Raw genomic sequence first — 24483 nt, forward strand, 5'->3', positions numbered from 1 at the left:
TGTTATGGGCTGAATTATGTCCTCTCTACAGGTTCATATGTTGAAGTTCTAACCTCAGCACATTATTATGTAGCCATATTTGGAGATGCAGTATTTAAATAGGTAATTAAATTAAAATGAGGTCATTAGGTAGGCCCTAATCCAATACGAATGTTGTCCTTATAAGAGGAGGAAATTTGGACATAGACATGGAGGGAGGAAAAATGATATGAAGACACAGGAAGAAAATGGCCATCCACAAGCCAAGGATAGAGATCCTCGGAACAGATCCTTCTCTAATGGCCCTCAGAAGAAACCAACCGTCCCAACATCTTGATCTTACACTTCTAACATCCAGAACTGTAAGAAAATAAATTTATGTTGGTTAAACCACCCAGTCTGTGGCACTTTGTTATGATAGCTCTAGCACACTAATACACCATGTAAGGTGAGGTTATGTTGCTAGGGAAACATCTGTATTATAATGTGATGATTTTTATTTATCCTTTGACATTTTACAAGCAGATCCTGGTTCCTCAAAGACACTTCACTAAATCTGCCATAGTTTCTATGGTGCAGTGGAAAGACTGCTACAAGGAATCAGAAGCCTGGAGTTCATTCATTCATTCATTCAGCAAATATTTATTTATTGAGTTCTTGCTATGTGCAAAGCATTCTAAGGCACTATGCATACAGTAGTGAAATAGTCCTTCTCACCTGTTCCTTCACTTTACTATCTGTGTATCCTTGTGCAAATCACTTAGGCTTTCTGGGCCTCGTTTAGTATTTTGAACTATGAGGTTGAAATAGCTATCACCAAGGTTATTCCTAGGACCAGAAAAAAATTAATTCTTACATTCAGTTTGTTCAACTGAAACTCTAAAAGCAAGTCAAATAATGCCTCACCCCAGTTTCTACCTTGAGCTAAGAGAAAGCAGGAAAAAGAATTAACTGATGGTGATCATCAGAGCCTAGTTCTAGCTTCAAAGATCTTGCCTTTCTAGCCAATCAGATCTGGTTCTGATTGTTCCTTCCATTTATCTCCCAAATTCCTCTCCAGAGTGGTTTCCTATCATCCCAGGTTTATTCATTAAGGGAGAAGACCCTAAACCTACCTCATTTTCTATGATCCTTGTTCTACTAAAGACCATTAGCCTTCTGGAACTTCACATATACATTTAATTACTTCTACTTGTTTCAGAGGAGAAATTAAGTCCTGGAACTTGGTTCCACTCAAAGTAAAAGTCAGTGGCCATTAATTAAGTGTGAACCCATCTCTGTTCCATCTTCTGCACTAATTACACATTGTTAATATTTTCATTCAGTCACAGTAATTAGTCTGTTCAGCAAGTGTACTGGTACTATAAGCCTCTGAAGATTGTGATCTATGTAATATATAATAAGCACATTTCCCTTGTCAGTTAAGAGCTGACAGTGACATGCAGTAACCTAAAATTAATGCAAAAGATAGATTTCTGAATAGGTTATCATTTTCTGAACCATCAGGACATCCATGGCAAGCACTCGAATTACAAAAACTTTTAAAAATTTTATTTCTATTTGTCATCACTCCCCTTTAAAAGAAAAAATGGGTGTGTCATTTTCTGCAAGATAAAGTCTAAGATCTTCAGTTTGGAATTTAAGGTCCTCCACATTCTCCTGATAATACACCTTTTAACCCTGGCCTCCTCAATATCTCTTGAACCAACCATGTTGTTAAAAGCAGACTAAGTCTGTGTTGTCATCAGGACACCTTATGATTGTCCTTCCTTCAAAAACTTATTGGCATAATTTTATCTATTTGGAATGCCTCCCTCCCTATCTACCTGGATACTTTCTACTCAGTTTAAAAGACCCAGGTTGAGTCCCACCTCTTTCCTAAAATCTTCCCTAATCATTCTGACACACATTCATTCACTGAGATTCTAAGATATCTATCATCTTTACTACTCATTAATTGATTACAACATTCTGCCTTAGTTGGCTTTATACTTGCTTCATCTCCCAAATAGATTGTAAAGATATTGAAAGCAGAGACTACAATTTGGAATTATTTATTTTGTATATTCTTTCCATGATAAACAATAAGCAATAGAACTCTATGAAATTCTGATGAAATATGTGGACTGTCTCACTAGAAAAATATACATACTCAAAAATTTCACCTAGGATTTCAAAAGTTCCTAGTCCCTATGAAGCCAAGGAGGTGTGAGAATGTAGGCATTCAATAAATATTTGTCACATGAATTACTATAACCCTTATATTTCGTTTAGTCCAAGGTTTCTACTGTCCATCTAACATATCATCCCTCCCTTCTGAATACTGAAGCCCTAAGCCCCTTCTTGTATTTTGAAAATTCCTCAATGTTGAGCATTACTAAATGTTCATGAAGGGGAGGAGAAAGGTTGGATGGGGTTTGGGGCACAATGCAGGATTTTATAAAATAGGAGAGACTTGAGCAGATGTAAATGCTGATGGGAAGGAACCAATAAAGAGAGACTGCAGTATAGAAAATAGAGGGAATTATCAACATAGAAGATTTCTTGAAAAGGGAGGAAAAAACAGGATCCAGAGAGAAAGAGAGATTAGGCTTAGATGGATACCTTTTCTAACGTCATAGAAAGAAACCATGCATGTAAATAGATGCCAGTAAGTTTGTAGTTTGGTGGAAGAAAGTTAAGGGGTTCTCCTCTGATGACTTTTATTTTCTTTATGAAGTAAACAGGCAGGACCATCTTCCAAGAGTGGAGGGGGAGGAGGTTGTCAGATAACCGAAGGGAGTGAAGATGTTTTAAAATAACTGTTGTATTACAAAGCTCTAGTCATCAAAACAATATGGAACTGGCACAAAAATAGACACATAGATCAATGGAACAGAATAGAAAATCCTGATATAAACCCACAACTATATGGTCAATTAATCTTTGACAAAGCAGCAAAGAATATCCAATGGGATAAAGACAGTCTCTTCAACAAATGGTGTTGGGAAAACTGGACAACATTCAAAAGAATGAAACTGGACCACTTTCTTACACCACACACAAAAACAAATTCAAAATGGGTTAAAAACCTAAATATGAGACCTGAAACCATAAAAATCCTAGAAGAGAACAGGGGGAATAACTTCTTTGACATTAGCCATAGCAACTTCTTTCTAGATATATCTCCTGAGGCAAGGGAAACAAAAGCAAAAATAAACTCTTGGGACTACATCAAAATAAAAAGCTGCACAGCAAAGGAAACAATCAACAAAACTGAAAGGCAAACTTCAGAATGGGAGAAGATCTTTGCAAATGACATATTCAATAAGGGGCTAGTATCCAACATATTTAAAGAACTTATAAAACTCAACAGCTCAAAACAATCGAATTTAAAAATGGGTAGAAGACATGAACAGACATTTTTCCAAAGAAGACATCCAGATGGCCAACAGATCCATGAAAAGATGCTCAACATCACTCATCATCAGGGAAACACAAATCAAAATTACAATGAGAAGTGAGTGACAGACCAAGGAGTGATGAAACAGACTAAACCATAATTTTTCAAGAATTAAAAATTTTCGGAGGTGAACCATGAGAGACTATGGACTCTGAGAAACAAACTGAGGGTTCTAGAGGGGAGGGGGTTGGGGGGATGGGTTAGCCTCGTGATGGGTATTAAAGAGGGCACATTCTGCATGGAGCACTGGGTGTTATACACAAACAATGAATCATGGAACACTACATCAAAAACTCATGATGTAATGTATGGTGATTAACATAATAAAAAAATCTGAATAAAAAAAACTACAATGAGATACCACCTCACTGGTGGTATCTATCAGATACCTGTCAGAATGGCTAAAATCAAGAACACAAGAAATAATACGTACTGGCGAGGATGAAAAAGGAACACTAGTACACTGTGGGAATGCAACCTGGTTCAGCCACTGTGGAAAACTGTACAGAGGTTCCTCAAAAAGTTAAAAATAGAACTACCCTAAGATCCAGTAATCTTTTGAACCCCAGTCTCATTCCTCAGAGAAAGACTCTCTAAAAAAATTTTTTTTGTTGATCTTCTGGTAGCGACCTCTGGTAGTAAAATTTATCCATTTAAAATGATATATCCACGATTGGGATGCCTGGGTGGCTCAGTCAGTTAAGCATCTTCCTTTGGCTCAGGTCATGATCCCAGCGTCCTGGTATCGCGTTCCGCATTCGGCTCCTTGATCAGTGGGGAGCCTGCTTCTCCCTCTGCCTGCCACTCCCCTGATTGTGCTCACTCTCTCTCTAACAAATAAATAAACAAAATCTTTTAAAAAAATAAAATGATATATCCGCGATGAAAAGAGAGGATTTAAATCACTTACACTGCCTCTCTTCTCCACCCCCTTTCTCAGTGTTTAATGTTTCATTATTCTAATCTTCTATTACCTTTCTAACTCAATATACTTTTCCTTTTCCATCAACTTCTGACAGTATCACTTCCACTTTTACATTTCCAACCACACAAATATGCCATGATTTGTACATACACAGACTCTAACACTTGGAAACCAATAAATAGCTACATTGTTATGTTAAGCACATAGGCACAGAAGCAAGATTGCCTAGGAGCAAAAACTGGGTTTACCACTTAATAGATTTGTAGCCTTGGGCAAGACACTTGACCTTTCTTTTCCTTATCCTTGATGCTCTGAAATTTCCAAGGATATATCTAGATGAACATTTTGTGGACCTTTTAAAATATGAAGTCTCTAGGAAATCTTCATTTAATATTTTGATAAATTAATCTTTTATCTCTCTGTTTTATCTTTCTGATGTTCCTATTAGTAGGCTCTCCTAAGTTGATTATGTATGTTTCTTACCTTTTCTCCCACTTTCTCTTTTTGCTTTATATTCTAAAATTGTACTATCCAAAGAGGTAGCCACTAGGTGAATGTGGCTATTTGCATTTAAGTTTAAATTAATACATGTTAAATAAAATTTAAAATTTAGTTTCTCAGCCACACTAGCCACATTTCATGCCACATAAATAGCTAGTGGCCATCACACTGGACAGTCCAAATATCTAAAGTTCTATTGGATAATGCCATTCTAAAGGACTTTGTCAACATTGTGAGGTTTTTTAAAGTCTATTGTTCTTTTTTATTTCATTTATTTCATTTCATTTTTTATTTAATTTAATCTATAAATACCATTTTATTCTCTGATTTTTGTTCTCTGATTGCTCTTTTAGAGCATCCTCGTCTTGCCTCAATTAATCTCTTTGGAGTATATTAATTAGCATTTTTTTTTTCATTTCTCTTCTGCTTCCTGAATTATATCTATTTCCTCTGGGGTCAGTTTGTCTGTTTATCTTGTTCTTTTTTTTTTTTCATGCTGCTGATTTATTAATATGCCTGAATATTCTTAGTTGCCCCTTTATATCAATTAAAAGATGTGAGTTTCTTCTGATTTGAATAAATAGGTCTGTTTTCACACCAACTCTCTTACTTAGATGGGAACTTGTGGCAGACTAGAGGAGAAACCTGTCAATTTGCTTAGAAATGGCTGTCAGGCTGCAGACCTGCCCTTTCCCCACCCCCCAACTAATGCCATATGGAGAAGCTTTTCCTGGAGCATTAATATCTATACTAGATGCCTTAGCTTTCAGTCCATCTATTAATCAACAAATATGACAGAGCACCTACTATAGTCCAGATACTCATACAGCTTCTGAGTATAATATGGAAAATAAGATACAGAGTCCTGCCCTCAAGGAGTTTACACTTAGCATTTCTAGGAATTTTGTTCAATATCTTTAGGGAGAGCCATTTGGGGTTTTGCTAGGAAGGTGAGGCAGTATATGCTCAGATGTCTATGTTCTATGCTCCAAAGTGGAGGAGGGATTTGGGAATGGCCACTAAGACAGAAGTTTCTCACATAAACTCTCAATTACTTTCTCTATTTAAAGTGCCACTTCCCACTCCCACCTCCATCATACCTGCTAATTCTGAGTCCAGAGCTTCTCCAGGTTTTCATGGCTGGACCTGCCTTCACCTCTGCCCCTCCTTCATAACATATTCTGGGCTGTGCCTTTCTCTTTGGTAATAGTAGAAGTGTTTGTGGCTTATTGTATAGCAATCTAAAGAATTTGTTTAAACAAAAAAAATTAGGGGCGCCTGGTGGCTCAGTCATTAAGGGTCTGCTTTTGGCTCAGGTCATGATCTCAGGGTCCTGGGATCGAGCCCGCATCGGGCTCCCTGCTCCACGGGAGGCCTGCTTCTCCCTCTCCCACTCCCCCTGCTTGTGTTCCCTCTCTCACTGTGTCTCTGTCAAATAAATAAAATCTTAAAAAAAAAAATTATTCTTATCTTCTCCTCCCATCTCTCTCTTGCTTCTGCCATCCCTTGAGTCACTACCCACCCCGAAGAATGGGTATTAATTAAATGGTCTTAAGTAAGTTCTGAAAGAGTAGGAATGCCTGTAAAAGGGCTGGGGAGCCAGCCCTTACATTGTTCAAGATCCAAACCTGACCTTCTAAATAGAAACTATACCCTAAAAACATAGACATTTAGGGTTGAAAGAGTTCAATGCTCTTCCCTGTAAGCCACTCCAGCCTTGCCCCCTGCTGTGGCAGGACTCCCCCATAACCTAGCCAGTGGATTGTGATTCTGCCTCTATTTGACTGTTCCAGTAAGAGGGGTCTTGTTACCTTAGGAACAGTCTGCATCATTGTCAGACAACACTGTTCCTTAAAGAGTTCTTAATAAAAACTAAAGACTTCTTTTTAGAAATTGTCAATCACTGATTCTAGCTCTATTCTCTGGCATTACACGGAATAAGGACTTCAACATAATGGAGATATCCATGAGCTCAGAGATATTCTTGAGGCATTTCAATTCTAAATCCAGGCTTGCCATTTACTGGGCACATGGCCATAGGCAAGCTACTTAACAGCTAAGAGCCTTAACTTCCTTATCTGCTAAAAGAGGATAATAACTACCTAAAAGGTCTATGAGGATTAAGTAAGAAAGCCCATGTAAAGTACCTGACATGTCTTAAGTGTTCAATGAATGTAAGTTCCTTTCTCTTCCCATCCCATTCCTTATCCCCATGAAAACTCTTCAAATATTTGAAAAACAGCTGTTATCTTTCTCCTAAGTCTTTCTTTCTAACCCAACCTTGAAGATTCTCAGTTTCCTTCAACCATTTCTCGTGAAACTGGCCTGTGACCTCCAAGGCAGGGAGACAGAATTTATTCAACTTTAACCACCCCAGTGCCTGCCATAGTGGCTGAGAAATAGTTGGGACTCAGGAGATCTTGACTGATCAGAATTAAGATGACCTTCACATGTCAATCCCAATTCTCAGGAGGAGGCTTCTGCTTTTTAGGACAATGTTGAGAAATTTTTTTACAGGTGGGAACTATCAACATGGATTCCCCCCAACCCCAATATTCAGTTCCCTTGTACTTGCTTTGATTATCAGGAAGATCAGAACAAGGTTTTGCTCCATATCAATGCTGCCCTTAGCCTCAGTCTTCTTGTAAAATTACCTCCCCATCTCCACCCCTCCATTCTCTTGGTCTTTGCCTTTTACAGTTGTTTTCATGGGTCTATTTCTTACATGCTTTTACAAGCAGGCAAGAATGTTTTAAAACATACCCTGTTCTCTTTTTAAATATCTAATAAAACAACTAATCTAATTCTCCTGCTAGTTAAATATTCTTTTCAAAGAGGGACCCAGATCTAGAAGGTAACAAAAACATTTACCAGTTTAGCATCTTGGGCTCTCTCTTACCTGTCCTCAGATTGGTGTTTTCTAGGTCTCCCTTTCCCCTTTACAGAAAGAACATAGGAATATGGATGCCCATTTCTAAGCTCCTTGGATTATAAAAGCACCTTTAAAGAGCAGATATCAATCACTTTTTTTTATTAAAATAGCACATTCTAGGTAAGCAAAGTTCTGCACACCCAGCAAGATTTTTTTTTCTAACTCTGCCTCTGGGCAAGGAGAGCAGTGCCCTGAAACACCTGAATCAACTGTATCTCCACTCTTGTCACATGACTCAATGGGGCCTCTATTTTTAAACACATGATGACACCCATCTGTCCAGCTGGGTCAAATACAGTCCATCCTGTGGGCAGAGGAAGGAATCAGATGACTTCTGAGGTCCCTGCCAGCCCTATGATTTGTCAAACAGAAATGTAATTGTGTTCTTAGGTTGGAAAAAAAAAAAGCTAACACCACCCCAAAGATCCTTCAAAACTATAACCTGCAAGTCAGTGAATGAAACAAAATATCCCCTCTTCTTCCTTTGGATGAGTCTGAAGCCAAGACTTAACTGAAGCTGCCTAAAGAAGGAAATAAAAATAAGAGAAGCTGAGAGTAGACAAAGAGGGGAAACTAGGTTTGGTGGTGATGAATCAGGGCATTAGACCCAGAGGGTGTCTCCTTCCTAACTGTGCAATTAGGGACTCAATAAAAGGTTTCAGCGCCTGCTGTCAGCTCACAGCCCGCTGCCAATTTTATTCTACTTGCTCTCATTCGTGAACAAGGTAAGTCTCGTAGACCATATGCTTGAGCATACTTGGGATCTCGGTTGTTGTTCTGCTTATATGTGAGATTATGTAAGGATTCCAGAGAGACATAACCCAAGTCTAAGTTGACCACTATTAATCCCACTAAACTAGGAGCTCCAGCCCCCCAGATGCATTCTTTGCTTTGGAACTTCTTTGATCACTGTCTTCTTTAAAAAATATAAACTGTATGACATAGGCATGAATACTATTTAATAAGACATGGGACTCAGAGCTATACTAAAATGAAAATACAGAATCATTTAAATAATGGGTAATGACTGAGGGGTCAGGATTCTATTTGTTTTACCAGTGAGTTCACTGAGCCATGTCTTCTTGGCAAAAACAAGTTGCCTCAGCCTGCATTTATAGGGGTTGATTTTCTTGGCATTACTTTTCTTTCCTCTAGAAGCTTTACTAACTTTAAATATTATACTTTTCTGGGGCGCCTGGGTGGCTCAGTCATTAAGCGTCTGCCTTCGGCTCAGGTCATGATCCCAGTGTCCTGGGATTGAGCCCCACATCGTACTCAGCAGGGAGCCTGCTTCTCTCTCTCCCTCTCCCTCTGCCTGCCTGCCTGCCTGTCTGCCTACTTGTGATCTCTCTCTCTATCTGTGTCAAATAAATAAATAATCTTAAAAAACAAACAAAAAAAACGTGTTAGGGGCACCTGCGTGGCTCAGTCGTTAGGCATCTGCCTTCGGCTCAGGTCATGATCCCAGGGTCCTGGGATGGAGCCCTGCATCGGGCTCCCTGCTGGGCGGGAAGCCTTCTTCTCCCTCTCCCCCTCCCCCTGTTTGTGTTCCTGCTCTCTCTATCTCTCTCTCTGTCAAAGAAATAAATAAAATCTTTAAATAAAATAAAAAATAAATAAAAATTATACTTTCTTAAGAAGAGGAGTTAGACTGACCCAAGGTAGGAGAAACAGGTGGACACTCTCAGTTAAGGCTGGAAGGATTGGTCCCATCTGTTGATATCATTTGTGCATTTCAGTACTTACATTTGCATTCTTTTCCCGCTTCCTTTTGCAATAAAGCTTTCTCTGAAGACATGAGTGTTGTTGTTTTCCACAGGGTGGGATGAAGTGTTGCTTCTAATACCTACCTGTGCCAGATCTGATCTCACTGACATTATCTGGTACAAAACTAAATCATTGAAATTCAGATGCAATATCTTAATAAGGATAGATAGGCAGAATAGAGCAGATGATGCCAGTGGAACTATGGGAGGGACAGAAAAAAGGATGACCACAGTATGTCCTTCCTGAAGGACCCTTCGTAGGAAATGAGCTTTGTTTGTTCTTTCTCACAGTCTCCTATGTTGGGAAAGATGCCTCGGCTCCTGAAAGATGTCCTCTGTATAATCAAGACATTCCATAAGTATGCCCAGGAGGATGGTGACAAGGCAACACTGACCTGCACAGAGCTGAAACAGCTCATCCAGGGCGAGTTTGGGGACATTCTTCAGGTGAGGTGTTCACAGAGCTGTGGAAATTCCCCCCCACTTACCCTTTCTCCATAATCTATGCAAGATAGGCAGAGGTGATCCCTGCCTGTTTTACATTTAGCTACCAACTCTTGGCACTCACTGATTTTGAACAACTTTTTTCAGTCTCAGCTCCCTACTCCGTGCAATTGCTTAATCAGTCTTACAAAGGAAAATAAGGTTTTCCTCACTGGGGCTATGCTTCAGCAAAGTAGCTGAAGCATGACTCCTCTCATGCCTCTCCTCCATGAGAGGAGTGATGAGCCAGTATACATCAAAATGCAACTCACAGTGACGTAAAACTTCCTTCTTAGCATAGCTCTCTGATGAAAAATGGCATCCAGAATCAACAAATTCTTACTGTTTGGGGAAATTCCACTAGTTCCTGAGGAATAAGTATAAAAAAAAAAAGCAGATTCTTGGGAGACATGCAGACACTCAGGGTGCTTGACCACATATAAATAGGCTGATTCCTCACTGTGTTTTCATGCAGCCACGTGCCATTCATGCTGTGGAGAGAAACTTGAACCTTCTGGATATTGACAGCAAGGGCACCATCAGTTTTGATGAATTTGTTCTTGCAATCTTCAACTTGTTGAACCTCTGCTATCTTGATATACAATCATTACTAAAATCAGAACCAAGACAAGTGTCTAAGCCAGAGGAGAAACCAGATGATATGGATCTTCAGGTGACCAGTGGCACTGGCCAGTGGACAGAGCAAACTCCACCAACTCAAGACAGAGTGGTGCCTCCTTCAGGAATGACATCATCAGCTCAGCCCAGCCCTATGGAAAGGGGAGCAGTTGGACACAATGGGGTTGAAAACACCAAGACTTGCAAACTGCCAGTAGAAGCACCTGGGCACAATGACCCTAAGAACCAACACCTAGATGGAGATCAACAAGATGTACCAGCAACAGGAGACAAGGGGACTCAACTTGAGACAAATAAGCCAACAGCAGAATCAGAACAGATCGACAGTCCCACAAAGCAGGAGGGACAGGATAAGGAGAGTCCCATGGAGGGAGATAAACCAGCTAGGGAGCAAAGTGGCACTAAGATACGGGATCGATTTGGAGAACAGGAAGGGAACCTAAGAACCCAAAGTTCTCCACCAGAAAAAACAACACAGAGGCCTTCCAAAGATCAAGAAGTTGCAGCAGAAAAAGGTATTAAGGAACATTCTAAAACACAAGAACTATCGCTGCCAGGAAAATATGAGCCCAGTTCAGAGCACCCTGACCTGCCAAAACAAGCTGCTGTCCAGAAACCATTGCAGACAGAGAAACCAACTTATCCTGAGGATGATGGTAGAACATCTGAGACCCAAGGACAAGGAGAGGATGTCAACAGGACACCACCTGAGACAAAGAATCCAGCTGAACCTGGAGATGACTTTAGAGCATCTGAGACCCAAGAACCACCAGCACAAGACAAAGAACATGAAACAAAAGACCTGCCTGTCCAAGGTGATAGCAGAAATGTTTCAGAAACACCTGATATTAGGGCTGTAAGGAAACAGAGGAGAGGCCCTGAGGCCCATGGAACAGCAGGGCAGAAAGAAAATGAGAGAAAAATTCAGCTACTAACCCTGGAAGACCAACCACAGGATGGGAAGTATCAGGAACTCCAAGAGTCATCAAAAGAAAGGGATGCTGAAGAAGGTTCTAAAACACAAGAGTTAAGCTCAGAAGGAGGAGATCAGAATCATCCTGAAATTGAAAGAGCAGTCACCCCAGGAGATGAGGCAAGACATGCTAAGGAAAGCACAGCAAAAGCACTTATGAGCAGCAAAAATGCCCCTGCAGCAGAAGGGACACCAGGAGCAAGAGAAAGAACACAGGAATTAGCACCACTTGAGAACCAGTCCGGAGAAGAAAATAAGAGGGTCACCAAGACTCATAACAAGCCAGTCAAGGATGATGATGGTTACCAGGGAGAGGATCCTGAGCCCACAGTCACACAGAATAATGAGGGTTCTTCCGAAATTCCCAACAGCCTGACTCCAGAGGATGGTGATAGCAGCTCAGAGACAACCGACCTGCCTGTGCAAGGGGATTCCCAGAATCAAGTAGACCATCTCAGAGAGTCTGTGGAAAGAAGTCACAATAATAACCCAGACATTGAGAAACAGGTAGCACTGGGTGAGGAAAGCAGAACTCAGGGGGCAGTGGTGCTGGCATCCAGAGAAGAGGATAAGCAGCTCACCGAAGAACCAGAATGGGCTGCCAGAAAAGAGTACAGGAGTCCGGGCTCAGGGACCAAAGGCCCAGCTCCAGCTGTGCAACCCAATGGACATCCAGAGGCACAGGAGTCCACAGCAAGAGGTGAAAACAGAAAGTCACTGGAGACAGAGATCCCTGGTACCCTGGAGGCAGACTTCATTGACCTGTTTGCCATAAAGCAGCTTCCAACAAAGGAAGACAGCAGAAAAAAGCTAAAGGTCCAGGGCCCAAGTACCAAAGGAGAGGAAGGTAGAGCACCAGAGACCCAGGAGGCTCCAGTAAGAAATCTGGATGAGGACAATTCAGCATCCCCCAGAACACACCTTGAAAGAGAGGAATCTGCAACATTGGAAGAGGATGAAAGCCCCCAAAAGTTGGCAGAAGTCAATGACCAACAAAATCCAGCCAAGAAAAGATATGATGTTTCAGTCCCCCAGTCCGGCCTTAAAGAGAAGATGCAGACGGACAAAGAGCTTGGTTTTGTGGAGACGGGTACAGTCTCTTCCAGTCCTCTGTACCAGTACCTGCAAGAGAAGATACTGCAACAAATGGACATGACCCAAGTGGAGCAGCAAAATCAAGCTCAGACAGCTAGATCATCAAGCCCAGAGCTCCTCGACAACCAGTCAAGTGTATCCCTCACCCGTGAGATCTCAGATTGTCCTATCATCTTCAGTGACAGACAAGCATTACAACATTACACCAGGTAACATCTGCCTGATGCAGATCCTGAAGCACAGCAAACATCAGCTCCCCAAGCCTCAGAAGATAAGCAGGGCTATCCTCAGGAAAACAAACCAGTACTACAAAAGGAGGCAAGCACCAAAAAGCAATAAATCATTATCATGATCCCAGAAGTTCCAAGGAACTTCATACAGCTCAACATGTCCCAAATTTCTTCCCTCCCGATCACCCTCAAAGCTCACGTGCACACATTCAGATGCAAATTGATAATCCTTTCAATTCCCTTCCTAGGGGCACCTGGGTGGTTCAGTCTGCCTTTGGCTCAGGTCATGATCCCAGGGTCCTGGGATCAAGCCCCGGGCTCCCTGCTCAGCAGGGAGTCTGCTTCTCCCTTTGCCCTTCCCCCTTCCCCTGCTCATGCTTGTGTGCTCTCTCTCCTCTCTCTCTCTGAAATAAAAAAATCTTTTTAAAAATTTTAAATTCCCTTCCTAGATTTCTACAAAAGCAAATAAGAAAGTATTCAGCAGTGGGAGCTGCCACCAAAGAAATATCACACCAAACATCCTACCATATGATGCTACTTCTGAGTACCAAAATGGATTTTCTCATGAGACAGTTTTTCACAATTTACCTATCACTAAAAATAGAAAATTTCCTTTCATATCTTTAACAGATGCCAATTTCTTCAATTGATTTGTTGGCTTTTTATAATGTGGCAATAGTGAGTATGAGACTCTGTAATACCACCTTATAATCATAAAATATAATTAATTCATAGATGCAGATTATTCTGTTTCATGACATACCCTAACAGAGTTCAAGTTTATCCTTCAAGATAATCTCAGATATCACCATAAAACTCAAAATAATTATGACTTTCTAGCACCCAATCAGAGTAGATTCATAATTTTTTGCTAATGTCCAGGTGCAACCAAATCTATGCCATAGATTCATTCATTCGTTGATTCATTCAGCAAATTTCTATTAAACCCCACTCCTTACACAGTGTTTTCAGAGTTTCTGGCTCAAATAAGCAATCAGAATAATTATGAAGGAGACACAGAATCCAAATCTAATGTATGCTTGATTCCATAAGAAGCTCTTATGATCCACTTATAAGATCATATTATAAGTCTACGAAATGTTTACCCATATGGTTTGCTGATAGCATTGCATCAAAAGTAGGAAATAAATAACCTCATGATCAATATCTTTTGTTGGCTCTTGTTGTTCCCCTTTATTCTCCATCTAGCCTTGGAGACACTGATCAGAAACAAAAACAATCTTAGGTGATTTGTGGTTATTTTTAAAGACTGTAATTAGGAGCGCCTAGGTGGTGCAGTCCATTAAGCAGCCCACTTTTGGTTTTGGCTCAGGTCCTGATCTCAGGGTTGTGACAGCAAGCCCCACATGGGGCTCTGTGCTGAGTGTGGAGTCTGCCTAGAGCTTCTTTCTCCCATTCCCTCCAGCCCTCCCCCTCCACTCTCTCGCTCTCTAAAATAAATAAATAAATCTTTTAATAAATAAATGACTGACTGACTGTAATTAAAGGATGATGCCTCAGAGCTAGTAATAACCCAGAAAGGGAATAAAATAGATATCATAAAATGTTTCCTGAAGCCAAAATGCCCCATCTCCCATTGCATTCTGCCTTTGAGTTTCAATATTCTTCCACTTCATTGCACACCTCTTCCAGAATCTAAAATTCTCCTATATATCTCTCCCTCCAACATTTTCAGCTTTTCTCATTCTACCTTTGATATGAATGAATATCCTTATCTAAATATATATATATGTTTTATATATATTTATATTTTTTATATGTTTTATATAACAACATAACATTTCATATGTTTTATATATATTTATTTTATATACATGTTTTACATATATATATAAAATCTCTTTAATGACAAGGAGACATAAGACAACTCACAAAAAAGAAAATTATATACTAGAGCTTAAACTCATCAGCCTTTTTCACAAGCAACTGGCAATATATATCAGGAACCGCAAAAATGACAAAAGTTATAAATAACAAATTTGCAAGAGAAGCTATACAGATAGCCAATAAATATATGAAAACCTCACTAGACTTGAAGGAAATGCAAATTAAAAATAGTTTTTTCACTTACCAAGCTATTAAATGTTATTTGTTTGTTTTTAATAATCACACAGTGATTTCAGTGTGGAGAAACAGAAACTCTGAAATACAGATGACAGGCATATAAATGAGTACAACCTCCCCAGATGGCAATTCAATAAGATTCACAAAAATATTTTTAAATATTTCTCAGATGGCATTATAAGGAAATAATAAGGGATCTATATAAAAGTTCATCTACAAAGATATTAGTCATAGCATATTAAAGACAACAAAACCCAGAAACAACCTAAATGTTCATCATTACAGGAATTGTTAACTAAATTATGGTCACTGGATACTGTGGAATGCCAAAAGTCATTAGAAATTATGAGATTATATTATAATTATAGAACTATAAGATTTTATTTAATTAAGTGAGGAAGGATTAATAAAATACTAAGCTTTGAATGATTACAAAGTGGTATATGGAGTATGATTCCACTTAAAGATTAACAGATAACTAGGCAGAGTATTACAACAAAATCTTAACAGCAGTTATCTCTAAGTAGGGTAACTATAAATGACGTTTATTTCCTGATTTGAGATTTTCTTCATTTTCCAAATGTTCTATAATGAAATGCAATACATTTGCAACCAGAAAATAAATGCTATTTTTAATAACTAACTCTAGCCTCAAGAAATAATGTAAAATAGAAAAAAAATTTTAAAGATGTTCACAACACCATTATTCATAATAATGAAAAGTGCAGGAAATCAAATTTTAATAGCCTTTGAAAAGCGTATTTATCCCCTTGATGTCTATTATATAGTCTCTAAAATGTGCGTTTATGAAGCATCTGCACTCATATGGAAAATTCCTTATGTGGAAAAGCATGATACCCATTCTGTGCTTACAACAGGATATCCACTATATATGTGATGAAGAGAAAATACACTTAAGTATTTACAATGTTCATCTCTTAGTGATAGAATTATAAGCGACGGGGACGCCTGGGTGGCTCAGTCAGTTAAGCATCTGCCTTCGGCTCAGGTCATGATCCCACGGTCCTGGGATCGAGCCCCACATCGGGCTCCTTGCTTAGCCGGGAGCCTGCTTCTCCCTCTGCCTGCCGCTCCCCTTGCGTGTGTGCTCTCTCTCTCTCTGTCAAATAAATTTAAAAAAATTTTTTTTAATAAATAATAGTTTTTAAACACTCTCTTCACATTCAAGCAACCATCCAATTTTTCTCTCCCTCTTTCTGCCCTCTGTTCTATCCTTACCACAAAGCAATGTTTGTTCCGTCATCCTATGGAAATTCTTCCTTTGAAGATGGCATTGCCCTCTATCTGACAAGACTAGAGACTGCTAACCTCCATGTTTTCAGATCTCTTGTGGCAGTTCATACTGATGACTGCCTCTCACTTCACTGGTCCTTCCCCACCTCTTGTGGATTCCTCTCATCCAGTTCCCTAGACTTCGGGCTCTTTCCAAGGGCTCTTTTTTTCTGGACTTTCTCCCTCTGAGAAACTGTCCTTAGCCCAAGTTACTAGTGTCTCTACAATGGTGAGTCTCAACTCACCTTGTTCAGACTTGAACATGCACTTCAATCAAGTCTGTGCAATTGCTGACAAGATATGACCCCTGAGACTGCCAATCACTCCCCATTAAACTGGCTTGTCTTCTCAATTTCACTCATTCTGTCCTCCTCTCTATCCCTGTTCTATCAGGCTTCAAAGGCACAAATTTTGGAATCATCATTTGCTTTCTCTTATTCTCCATATCTGATCTACTACCGTAGCTCCATAGTCTTCCTTAAGTCCATTTTCCAGATCCATCTTTCATTCTCCACTCCCCATGGGCCTTCAAGTACCCTACACCTAAAATAATATCTCTCCCTCCCCTTTTATTGAATGTCCAAATCCTGCTTATCCTATGGGATCCAACTTCAATGTCATTTCATTCATTTATTCCAAAATTTTTATTAAAAAATTTGTTAGTTCCAAATACTGGGCGAAGAATTAGAAATACAGAACTGACAAAACAAATAGGTACTCTCTATCTTGGAGCTTGTATTCTAATGAGAGAGGGGAGAGACCAACAGCAGACAAGTACAACCATAAATAAACGAGATAATTCCAGATAATAAAGCAAGGAACATGATAGAGAGGGACAAGGGATCAGGAAGGCAGAGGCAGGTAGAAGTGCTGCTATAGAAGACTACTTGAGCCTTCCCTGATGCCCCAGCAAAGTGGATGTTGTCCTCCCCTGACTCAACAGTCTTCATTGTGCCTCTTTTTCAAACTTCCTCCCATGAGTTACAGTTGTTTGTGTGCTTGTCTTACCTCTCCTCTCAGACTATAAGCTCCTTGACAGCAAGGTTCACGATTTACACATCTTGCTATCCTTCATTAGCATGGAGCTTAGCACCAAATGTGTACTATGATTTCAATAGGTGTTTGTCAAATAAGTAAATAAATCCTGATATCATTGCAACAGCCTCTTAGCTGGGCCTCTGCTTCCAGTCCATCCTTCATTTAATCACTCAGGAATTTTGCAAAACATTGTTTTCATTCCATCTCTCTCTGTTCAAGACCTCTCAGTGACACCTTACACTTTCCTCTATGCCACATCAAGTCTAAACTGATCAAACTCGGGGCGCCTGGGTGGCTCAGTCGTTAAGCGTCTGCCTTCAGCTCAGGTCATGATCCCGGGGGGATCGAGCCCCGCATCGGGCTCCCTGCTCCGTGGGGAGCCTGCTTCTCCCTCTCCCACTCCCCCTGCTTGTGTTCCCTCTCTCACTGTGTCTCTCTCTATCAAATAAATAAATAAAATCTTTTTTAAAAAATAAATAAACTGATCAAACTCTATAATATTTCCCTTCAATTACAATTTACCACTAGTTTCTTTAGAAATCCTGCTGAGGACATCAGGTTTGTCATCTAATTTAAATCCTCACCAGGATCATTTAAATCCTATTCTACTAAGTTGAAAGGAATATTGTTGGGATTGAATGCATTCTTTCATTTCATTTAAATGTGTTTATTAAACACTTGCTATGTGCCAGGCACTGTGGTGGGCCACTGTGGTGGGCAATGGACATGCCCTGGTCAGTGGAACAGGCATGGTGCCTGCCCTCATGAAAGATGTAGTCCTACATAAGACAACTGTGAAGTCCTGCAAAGAACTATTCAAAGGCAAGGAGTTAGTCACGTTATTTCTTCCATCTCCATGCCTGCCTCTGCTCCTGTGGTTCACCTTCCCTGAAATGTGTTTTCATTTCTTGTACTTCCCCAAGTATACCTGTCCTTAAAGTCCTAGACTAAATCCTACCTCTGCTAGGAAGCTCGTTCAGCCTATACCACCCAGATTAATACTTTAATACTTACTTGCTAGTATTACTCACTAATTGTTCTCTGAGTGTTATTTCCCCAACTAAATAGATTATAAGTCACCAAAGAGAAGGAATAATTCTTACATTCTAATACCTCACATGTCCACCAGCAACTGACTTAACCTCTCTGACCTCAGTATCTGCCTGTGTAAAATGTCATTATAATAACTCACAGGGCTATTGTGAAGAATTTTAAAAATTCAGAAACGCAAAACAACAACAAAAAACAAACCAGAGCCAGTATCCGGAATATACATAGAATCTCTATAAGTCAATGAGTAAAAGATAACCTAACTTCTAAAAAAAAGTAAAAGACATGAACAGGCACTTCAGAAAAGAAGATATCAAAAACGCCAATGAAAAGGTACTCCACCTTATTGGATATCACATAAGTGCCAGTTAAACCACACTGAGAACCACTCTTCTACCAAATGTATGAAATTAAAAAGTGATAATATCAAGTGTATGCAAAGAGGTAGAGCAACTAGAACTCTCAGCCTGGTAGTGGGAGCATAAATTGATATAATAGTCATTGTGGAGAACAGTAGGGCAATATCTACTATAGTTGAATACATGCAACCCTATGACCAGGTAATTCTACCCCAGGCATATAACCCAAGAGAAATGCACCAAAAGACATGTTCAAAAATATTCATAGCAGCACTGCTTGTAACAGCCCCAAAGAAAAGATAACCCAAAGGTCTACCAACTGAGAATAAAGCAATAATTTGTACTATATTCATATAAAGGAGCACATTTAAAGGATACAGCAAGGAGATTGAAAGAACTACAATCAGCAATGTACAATCAGCATAGTGACTGTAGTTACTAAAACTGTATTGTGTATTTGAAAGTTGCTAAGAGAGTAGATCTTAAAAAAAAATTGTTAACTAGGGAAAAAAATTGTTAACTGTGTGGTGACTTATGCTAACTACACTTACTGTGGTAATCATTTCACAACATATACAGATATTGAATTACTATGTTGTACACTTGAAACTAATATAATATTATATGTCAATTATATGCCAATTATATCTCAAAAAAAAAGAACTATAGGGGTGCCTGTGTTGCTCAGTCCATTAAGCATCTGACTCTTGATTTCTGCTCAGGTCATGATCTTAGGGCCATGAGATCGAGCCCCACATCAGGCTCCTCACTCAGTGGGGAATCTGTTGGAGATTCTCTCTCTCTCTCTCCCTCTCCCTCTGCCCCTATCCCCTCCCTCTAAAATAAATAAATAAATCTTAAAAAAAAAAAAGAACTATAGCCACACGCAATAGCATAGAAGAATTTCCTAAGTATAATGTTGAGGAAAATAAAGCCAGACACAAAAGAATTCATACCAAATGACTGCATTTACATCAAGTTCAAACAGAGAAGAAACTAACCAATGGTATTAGAAGTCAGGATAATGGTACCACTGGTGTGGAGGGGGATAGTAGAGTATGGGCAAGAGAGGGACTTCTGGGGCACAGTTAATGCTCTGTTTCTTGATTTGGGTGGTGGTGACATGGGAGTGTTCACTATGTGATAATTCATCAAGTGTACACTTATGATTTGCATATTATACTTCAATAAGAAAGTTTATTTTAAAAAAGTAAACAAAATAATATACATAAAAATGCCCAGCAAACTGCCTGGCCTTAGTAAGTGTTCAATACATATGTGTTTACTATTTACCAGTGAATTTAGAGTAGTACCAATCCATGGGAGGCATTTTTTTCAACTATTAATTCAACAATTGACCATCTACCAAACTATGTATACAGGGTATATAGTGATGAACAAAAGAGATATAATTCTTGACCTCCTAGAATATACAGTCTGATGGAGGAAGAGAGTCATTTAAAAAATTAACACAAAAACTATGCATAATTACAAACTGCTAAGTGCTATGAGAAAAAAAACAATAGGGAGTCCTAATTTAAATAGAGTGGTCACAGAAGACCTCTCTGAGAATGTGGCATGTCTTCATGATTGATTTCTGAATCCCTGGACAGCAAGATTGGGAGGATCAACCCTTGGAGGTCAATGCCCCACAAAGCACTTGAAGGTGGGTCTATACCATTCAAGAAGCATTACTCCTACTAGTTATTATGGCAAGGGTAAATAAAAATTCACACTTCTTCCTCAATATGCCAGGAGAGAAGTATCTAAGAAGTGAGGAAATGAGAAATAAAGGATGGAATAGTGGTTAAGAACATGGGCTCAGGAGTCAGCCTATACCCAGGTTATAATCAAAGTCACTCAGTGTGTCCTTGGGCAAATTACTTAACCTCTCTGTGCTTCTGTTTGTGCATCTGTTAAAAGCATTTCACAAATTCTCAGGAAGTTCATCAATTAGTCTTGGGCATAGGTTAGGAACTCTTTTTAGGGATTCCTGAATTTTAGTAAGAGGAGGTGAGCTCATAGTCTGCAGAAGGGCTGCTTGAGACCAGAGAAGGGAGATAACTTGCCCAAGGTCACTCCAGCCCTCTTGGGAAAGGCAGTCTGATACACACAGTCTTTTGATCCCCACTTGACCACATAAGAATGGGTCTTGGACCTGGAACACTTCCTCACCAAAAGATAAAGAGCTCACACAGACTGTACTGTGCTTATCACCTTGTATGGGAATATCTTTTCCTGTTTCAGATTTAGCGTGGACTCCTTTATTCTGCTCAAGCATGTGCATCATATGGCACCTGGCCCACTGCTCTATCTGTCCCCTGTGAAGAAGAGATAGGGTCCTCCTTCATTCTCTGGCACAAGTGGGGTACATGCAGGCCAACGGCCCTATGTCAGCTGCCAGAGCCAGGGCTAGTCCACTGGCCTCCTGAGTTCCCAGCCTAAGCTCCTTCCAGACCTCTAACATTGGCCTCTGGGCATGGGATAATATCTGCTCTTACTTCATTGTTACATCCCGGGGAGAACATGCAGGTTCTAGGTCCATAAATCTAAACAAACGAAAAGACAGAGTAGTCTAAAGGAAACAGCTGCACAAATGCCACCTTTTCCTTCCAGCACAGCATCCCCACCCCCTCCCACTGCCCAGGAGATGCCATGCTGAGTCAGTGACTGCACCTGGGTGTAGCCGGGGATTTTTTTTCATTTAAATTCAATTTAGTGGGGCGCCTGGGTGGCTCAGTTGGTTAAGCATCTGCCTTCGGCCCCGGTCATGATCCCAGGGTCCTGGGATCAAGTCCCACATTGGGTTCCTTGCTCAGCGGGGAGCCTGCTTCTCCCTCTCCCTCTGCCTGCCGCTCTCCCTGCTTGTAAGAGCTCGCTCACTCTCTCTCTCTCTCTTTCTCTGACAAATAAATAAATAAAAGATTTTATTTATTTGACAGAGAGAGACACAGCAAGAGAGGGAACACAAGCAGGGGGAGTGGGAGAGGGAGAAGCAGGCTTCCCGCGGAGCAGGGAGCCCGATGCGGGGCTCGATCCCAGGACCCTGGGACCATGACTTGAGCCAAAGGCAGATGCTTAACTGACTGAGCCACCCAGGCACCCCTACTGGAGCTCCCACTCCCCCTGGTGCTCCCACACCCAGGTGCTCCCACTCCCCCTGCTTGTGCTCCCTCTCGCTGTGTCTCTCTGTCAAATAAATAAATAAAATCTTTAAGAATAAATAAATAAATTCAATTTAGTTAACATACACTGTATTATTAGTTTCAGAGGTAGAATTTAGTGATTCATCAGTTGCATACAACACCCAGTGCTCATTCCATCAAGCACCCTCCTTAATGCCCATCATCCAATTACCCCATCCCCCCACCCCATCCCCTCCAGCAACTCTCAGTTTGGTCCCTATAGTTAAGAGTCTCTTGTGGTTTGCCTCCCTCTCTGTTTTTATCTTATTTTATTTTTCCTTCCCTTTTCCAATGCTCATCTGTTTTGTTTCTTGAATATCACATATGAGTGAACATATGGTATTTGTCTTTCTCTGACTGACTTATTCACTTAGCACAACACCGTCTAGTTCTATCCACGTCATTGCAAATGGTAAGATTTCATTCTTTTTAATGGCTGAATATATTCTACATCTTCTTTATCCATCCACCTGTCATGGACATCTGGGCTCTTTCCATAGTTTGGCTATTTTGGTTATTGCCGGGGATTTTTGACACTATAGGTGCCCTCCGCTGAATAGTGGCGGATAATCAAAGCCTTCAAACAGGGTGGACAGGGTTGGTTTCCCAAAGCCAATCAGAATCACCTCGGCATTAAATGTTACAGTGCTACGTGCCCGGCTGAGCCACACAAAAGTGCAGGCTGCTTTCCAGTACTTCTGACACCGATTATGGTAAGGAGTCTATTAATTAAGAGAAAGACTGCCCTTGTGGCCCCTGTCTACACAGAGATGCATGGTCTTTTATGCAGGTGAGAAGACTGCCTCAATTTTCCTAATGTCACCCTGCCTGACACCTGCTCCTCGGGTTTGTAGAGTATGAACACCCACCCTTCACCGCAGTGTCGAGGGAGTACCAGCATGCCATGCTCATCAGGGAGGACGCCCAGACACTCCTGCTGAGGAAGTGGTGTTTATGTACCAAGCTTAAATGGCCTTCACCAATGAGTTGTTTTAGAGTCACATACCCAATTTTTTTAATACCCATTGAATAGCAACTCCCCATTCACATCCTCAATTTTTGTCAAAACTGTAAGAAATAGGGGCCCCTGGGTGGCTCAGTCGGTTAAGCCTTCGGCTCAGGTCGTGATCCCAGAGTCCTGGGATTGAGCCCCACGTTGGGCTCCTTGCTCAGCAGGGAGCCTGCTTCTCCCTCTGCCCACCACTCCCCCTGCTGTGCTCTCTCTCTCCGTCAAATAAATAAATAAAATCTTAAAAAAAAAAAAAAAACTACAAGAAATAGATGTGAAACTCATCACTGCTCTGGCTGTCAAAATACTGTTGAAAGTTTTCTCCATTTCATCATGAGGTGTCCACCTTTATAAAGTCCTGCCTGAGATATTCCTTTTAGAATTCAATTCTAATAAATGCTTTCTTTCCTCATAAAAAGAATGACAGTTCTGCTTTCGATCCTGAGGGTCCTGTAACTGATGGTGCTTTCTCTTGAGAACTGCTGCCAGAAAGCTTGAAGTACAACAACAGTCATGCTGACCCTATTTACATGGTGTATTTGAATTCTCATTTTTCCTAGTTCTATTTTTCTACTCCTCATAAACATTACTAGTTCATTGTCTATATATTTTATTGTAAGCGGCTTTCAAATCAGAAGAGGCTATCAATAAATAACTTCATTTAAAAGGGAAGAATAGGTCTTCCCTCAAATATTATAAATAACAAATAAACACATATGCTGGTTTATCTACAGCAATATATATTACCAGTTTTACAGTCACCCTTAATGACAGGAATATGTGGAACAGAATCTAGATTAGGACGGAGGAAGGAAGATCCAAGGACGTTGAAACATCAGTCAGAGATGTCACACCCCTGCAAGGAGGACTATGAATTTCACATAAAGGACTCAAATGCACCAAATCCACTCTGTCCTTAGGGTCAATGTGACCCCACCAGGGACTGCCATCACTGATTAGTCAATAGCTGTTGCTGACCACACTGGCCTCCACTATGAGAAGCCTCTAGTCCTTTCATGGGTATAGATAAACAAACAAATAATTACTAATGGAATCCAACACCATTTGAAGTGTTAAGTCATTAAAAAATAAAAATAATAAAATTTGGTCTCTATGCCCAAATAGCTTATACTATAATTAAGTAAATAAGACATACTCATGAAAGAGTTGGAGAACATGCTGTTAAGTGATGAAGGCCTAAATAAGGCCTCATCTTTAGCTCTGACAAGTGCCTCAGTACAGGCCTAGTGAGCATGGCACAGGTAATCAGTGTAGAAACTATTAAAAGAACAAGATTATGGTAGTTAACATCACTGGTTTATTCACTCAACAAATATTTGCTGCATACATACAACCTAGTAGGCATTTTCTAGGTATTAGGAATACAACAGTGAACCAAATACACCAAGTCCCTGCCCTCATGGAGCCTACATTCTAGTGGGAAAAATAGAAAATAAATAAGCAATTATATAATATGTCATATGGAATCAATGTTAGGG

General features: G+C 40.2%; 1 protein-coding gene and 1 long non-coding RNA gene across 3 annotated transcripts in view; one reads left to right on the forward strand and one right to left on the reverse strand.

Moving 5' to 3' along the window:
* Positions 1-24483, reverse strand: part of LOC118552378 (uncharacterized) — a 604572-nt gene that overhangs the window by 423922 nt on the left and 156167 nt on the right. The gene's annotated exons all lie outside the window — the stretch shown is intronic.
* Positions 9855-13402, forward strand: TCHHL1 (trichohyalin like 1). Its single transcript, XM_036118792.2, is given in 2 exon segments — positions 9855-9992; positions 10504-13402. Coding segments are annotated over 2 exon segments (2709 nt in total). The 3' UTR covers positions 13075-13402.

Source organism: Halichoerus grypus, chromosome 5 (assembly GCF_964656455.1).
Source record: "Halichoerus grypus chromosome 5, mHalGry1.hap1.1, whole genome shotgun sequence".
NCBI classification, from domain to species: Eukaryota; Metazoa; Chordata; class Mammalia; order Carnivora; family Phocidae; genus Halichoerus; species Halichoerus grypus.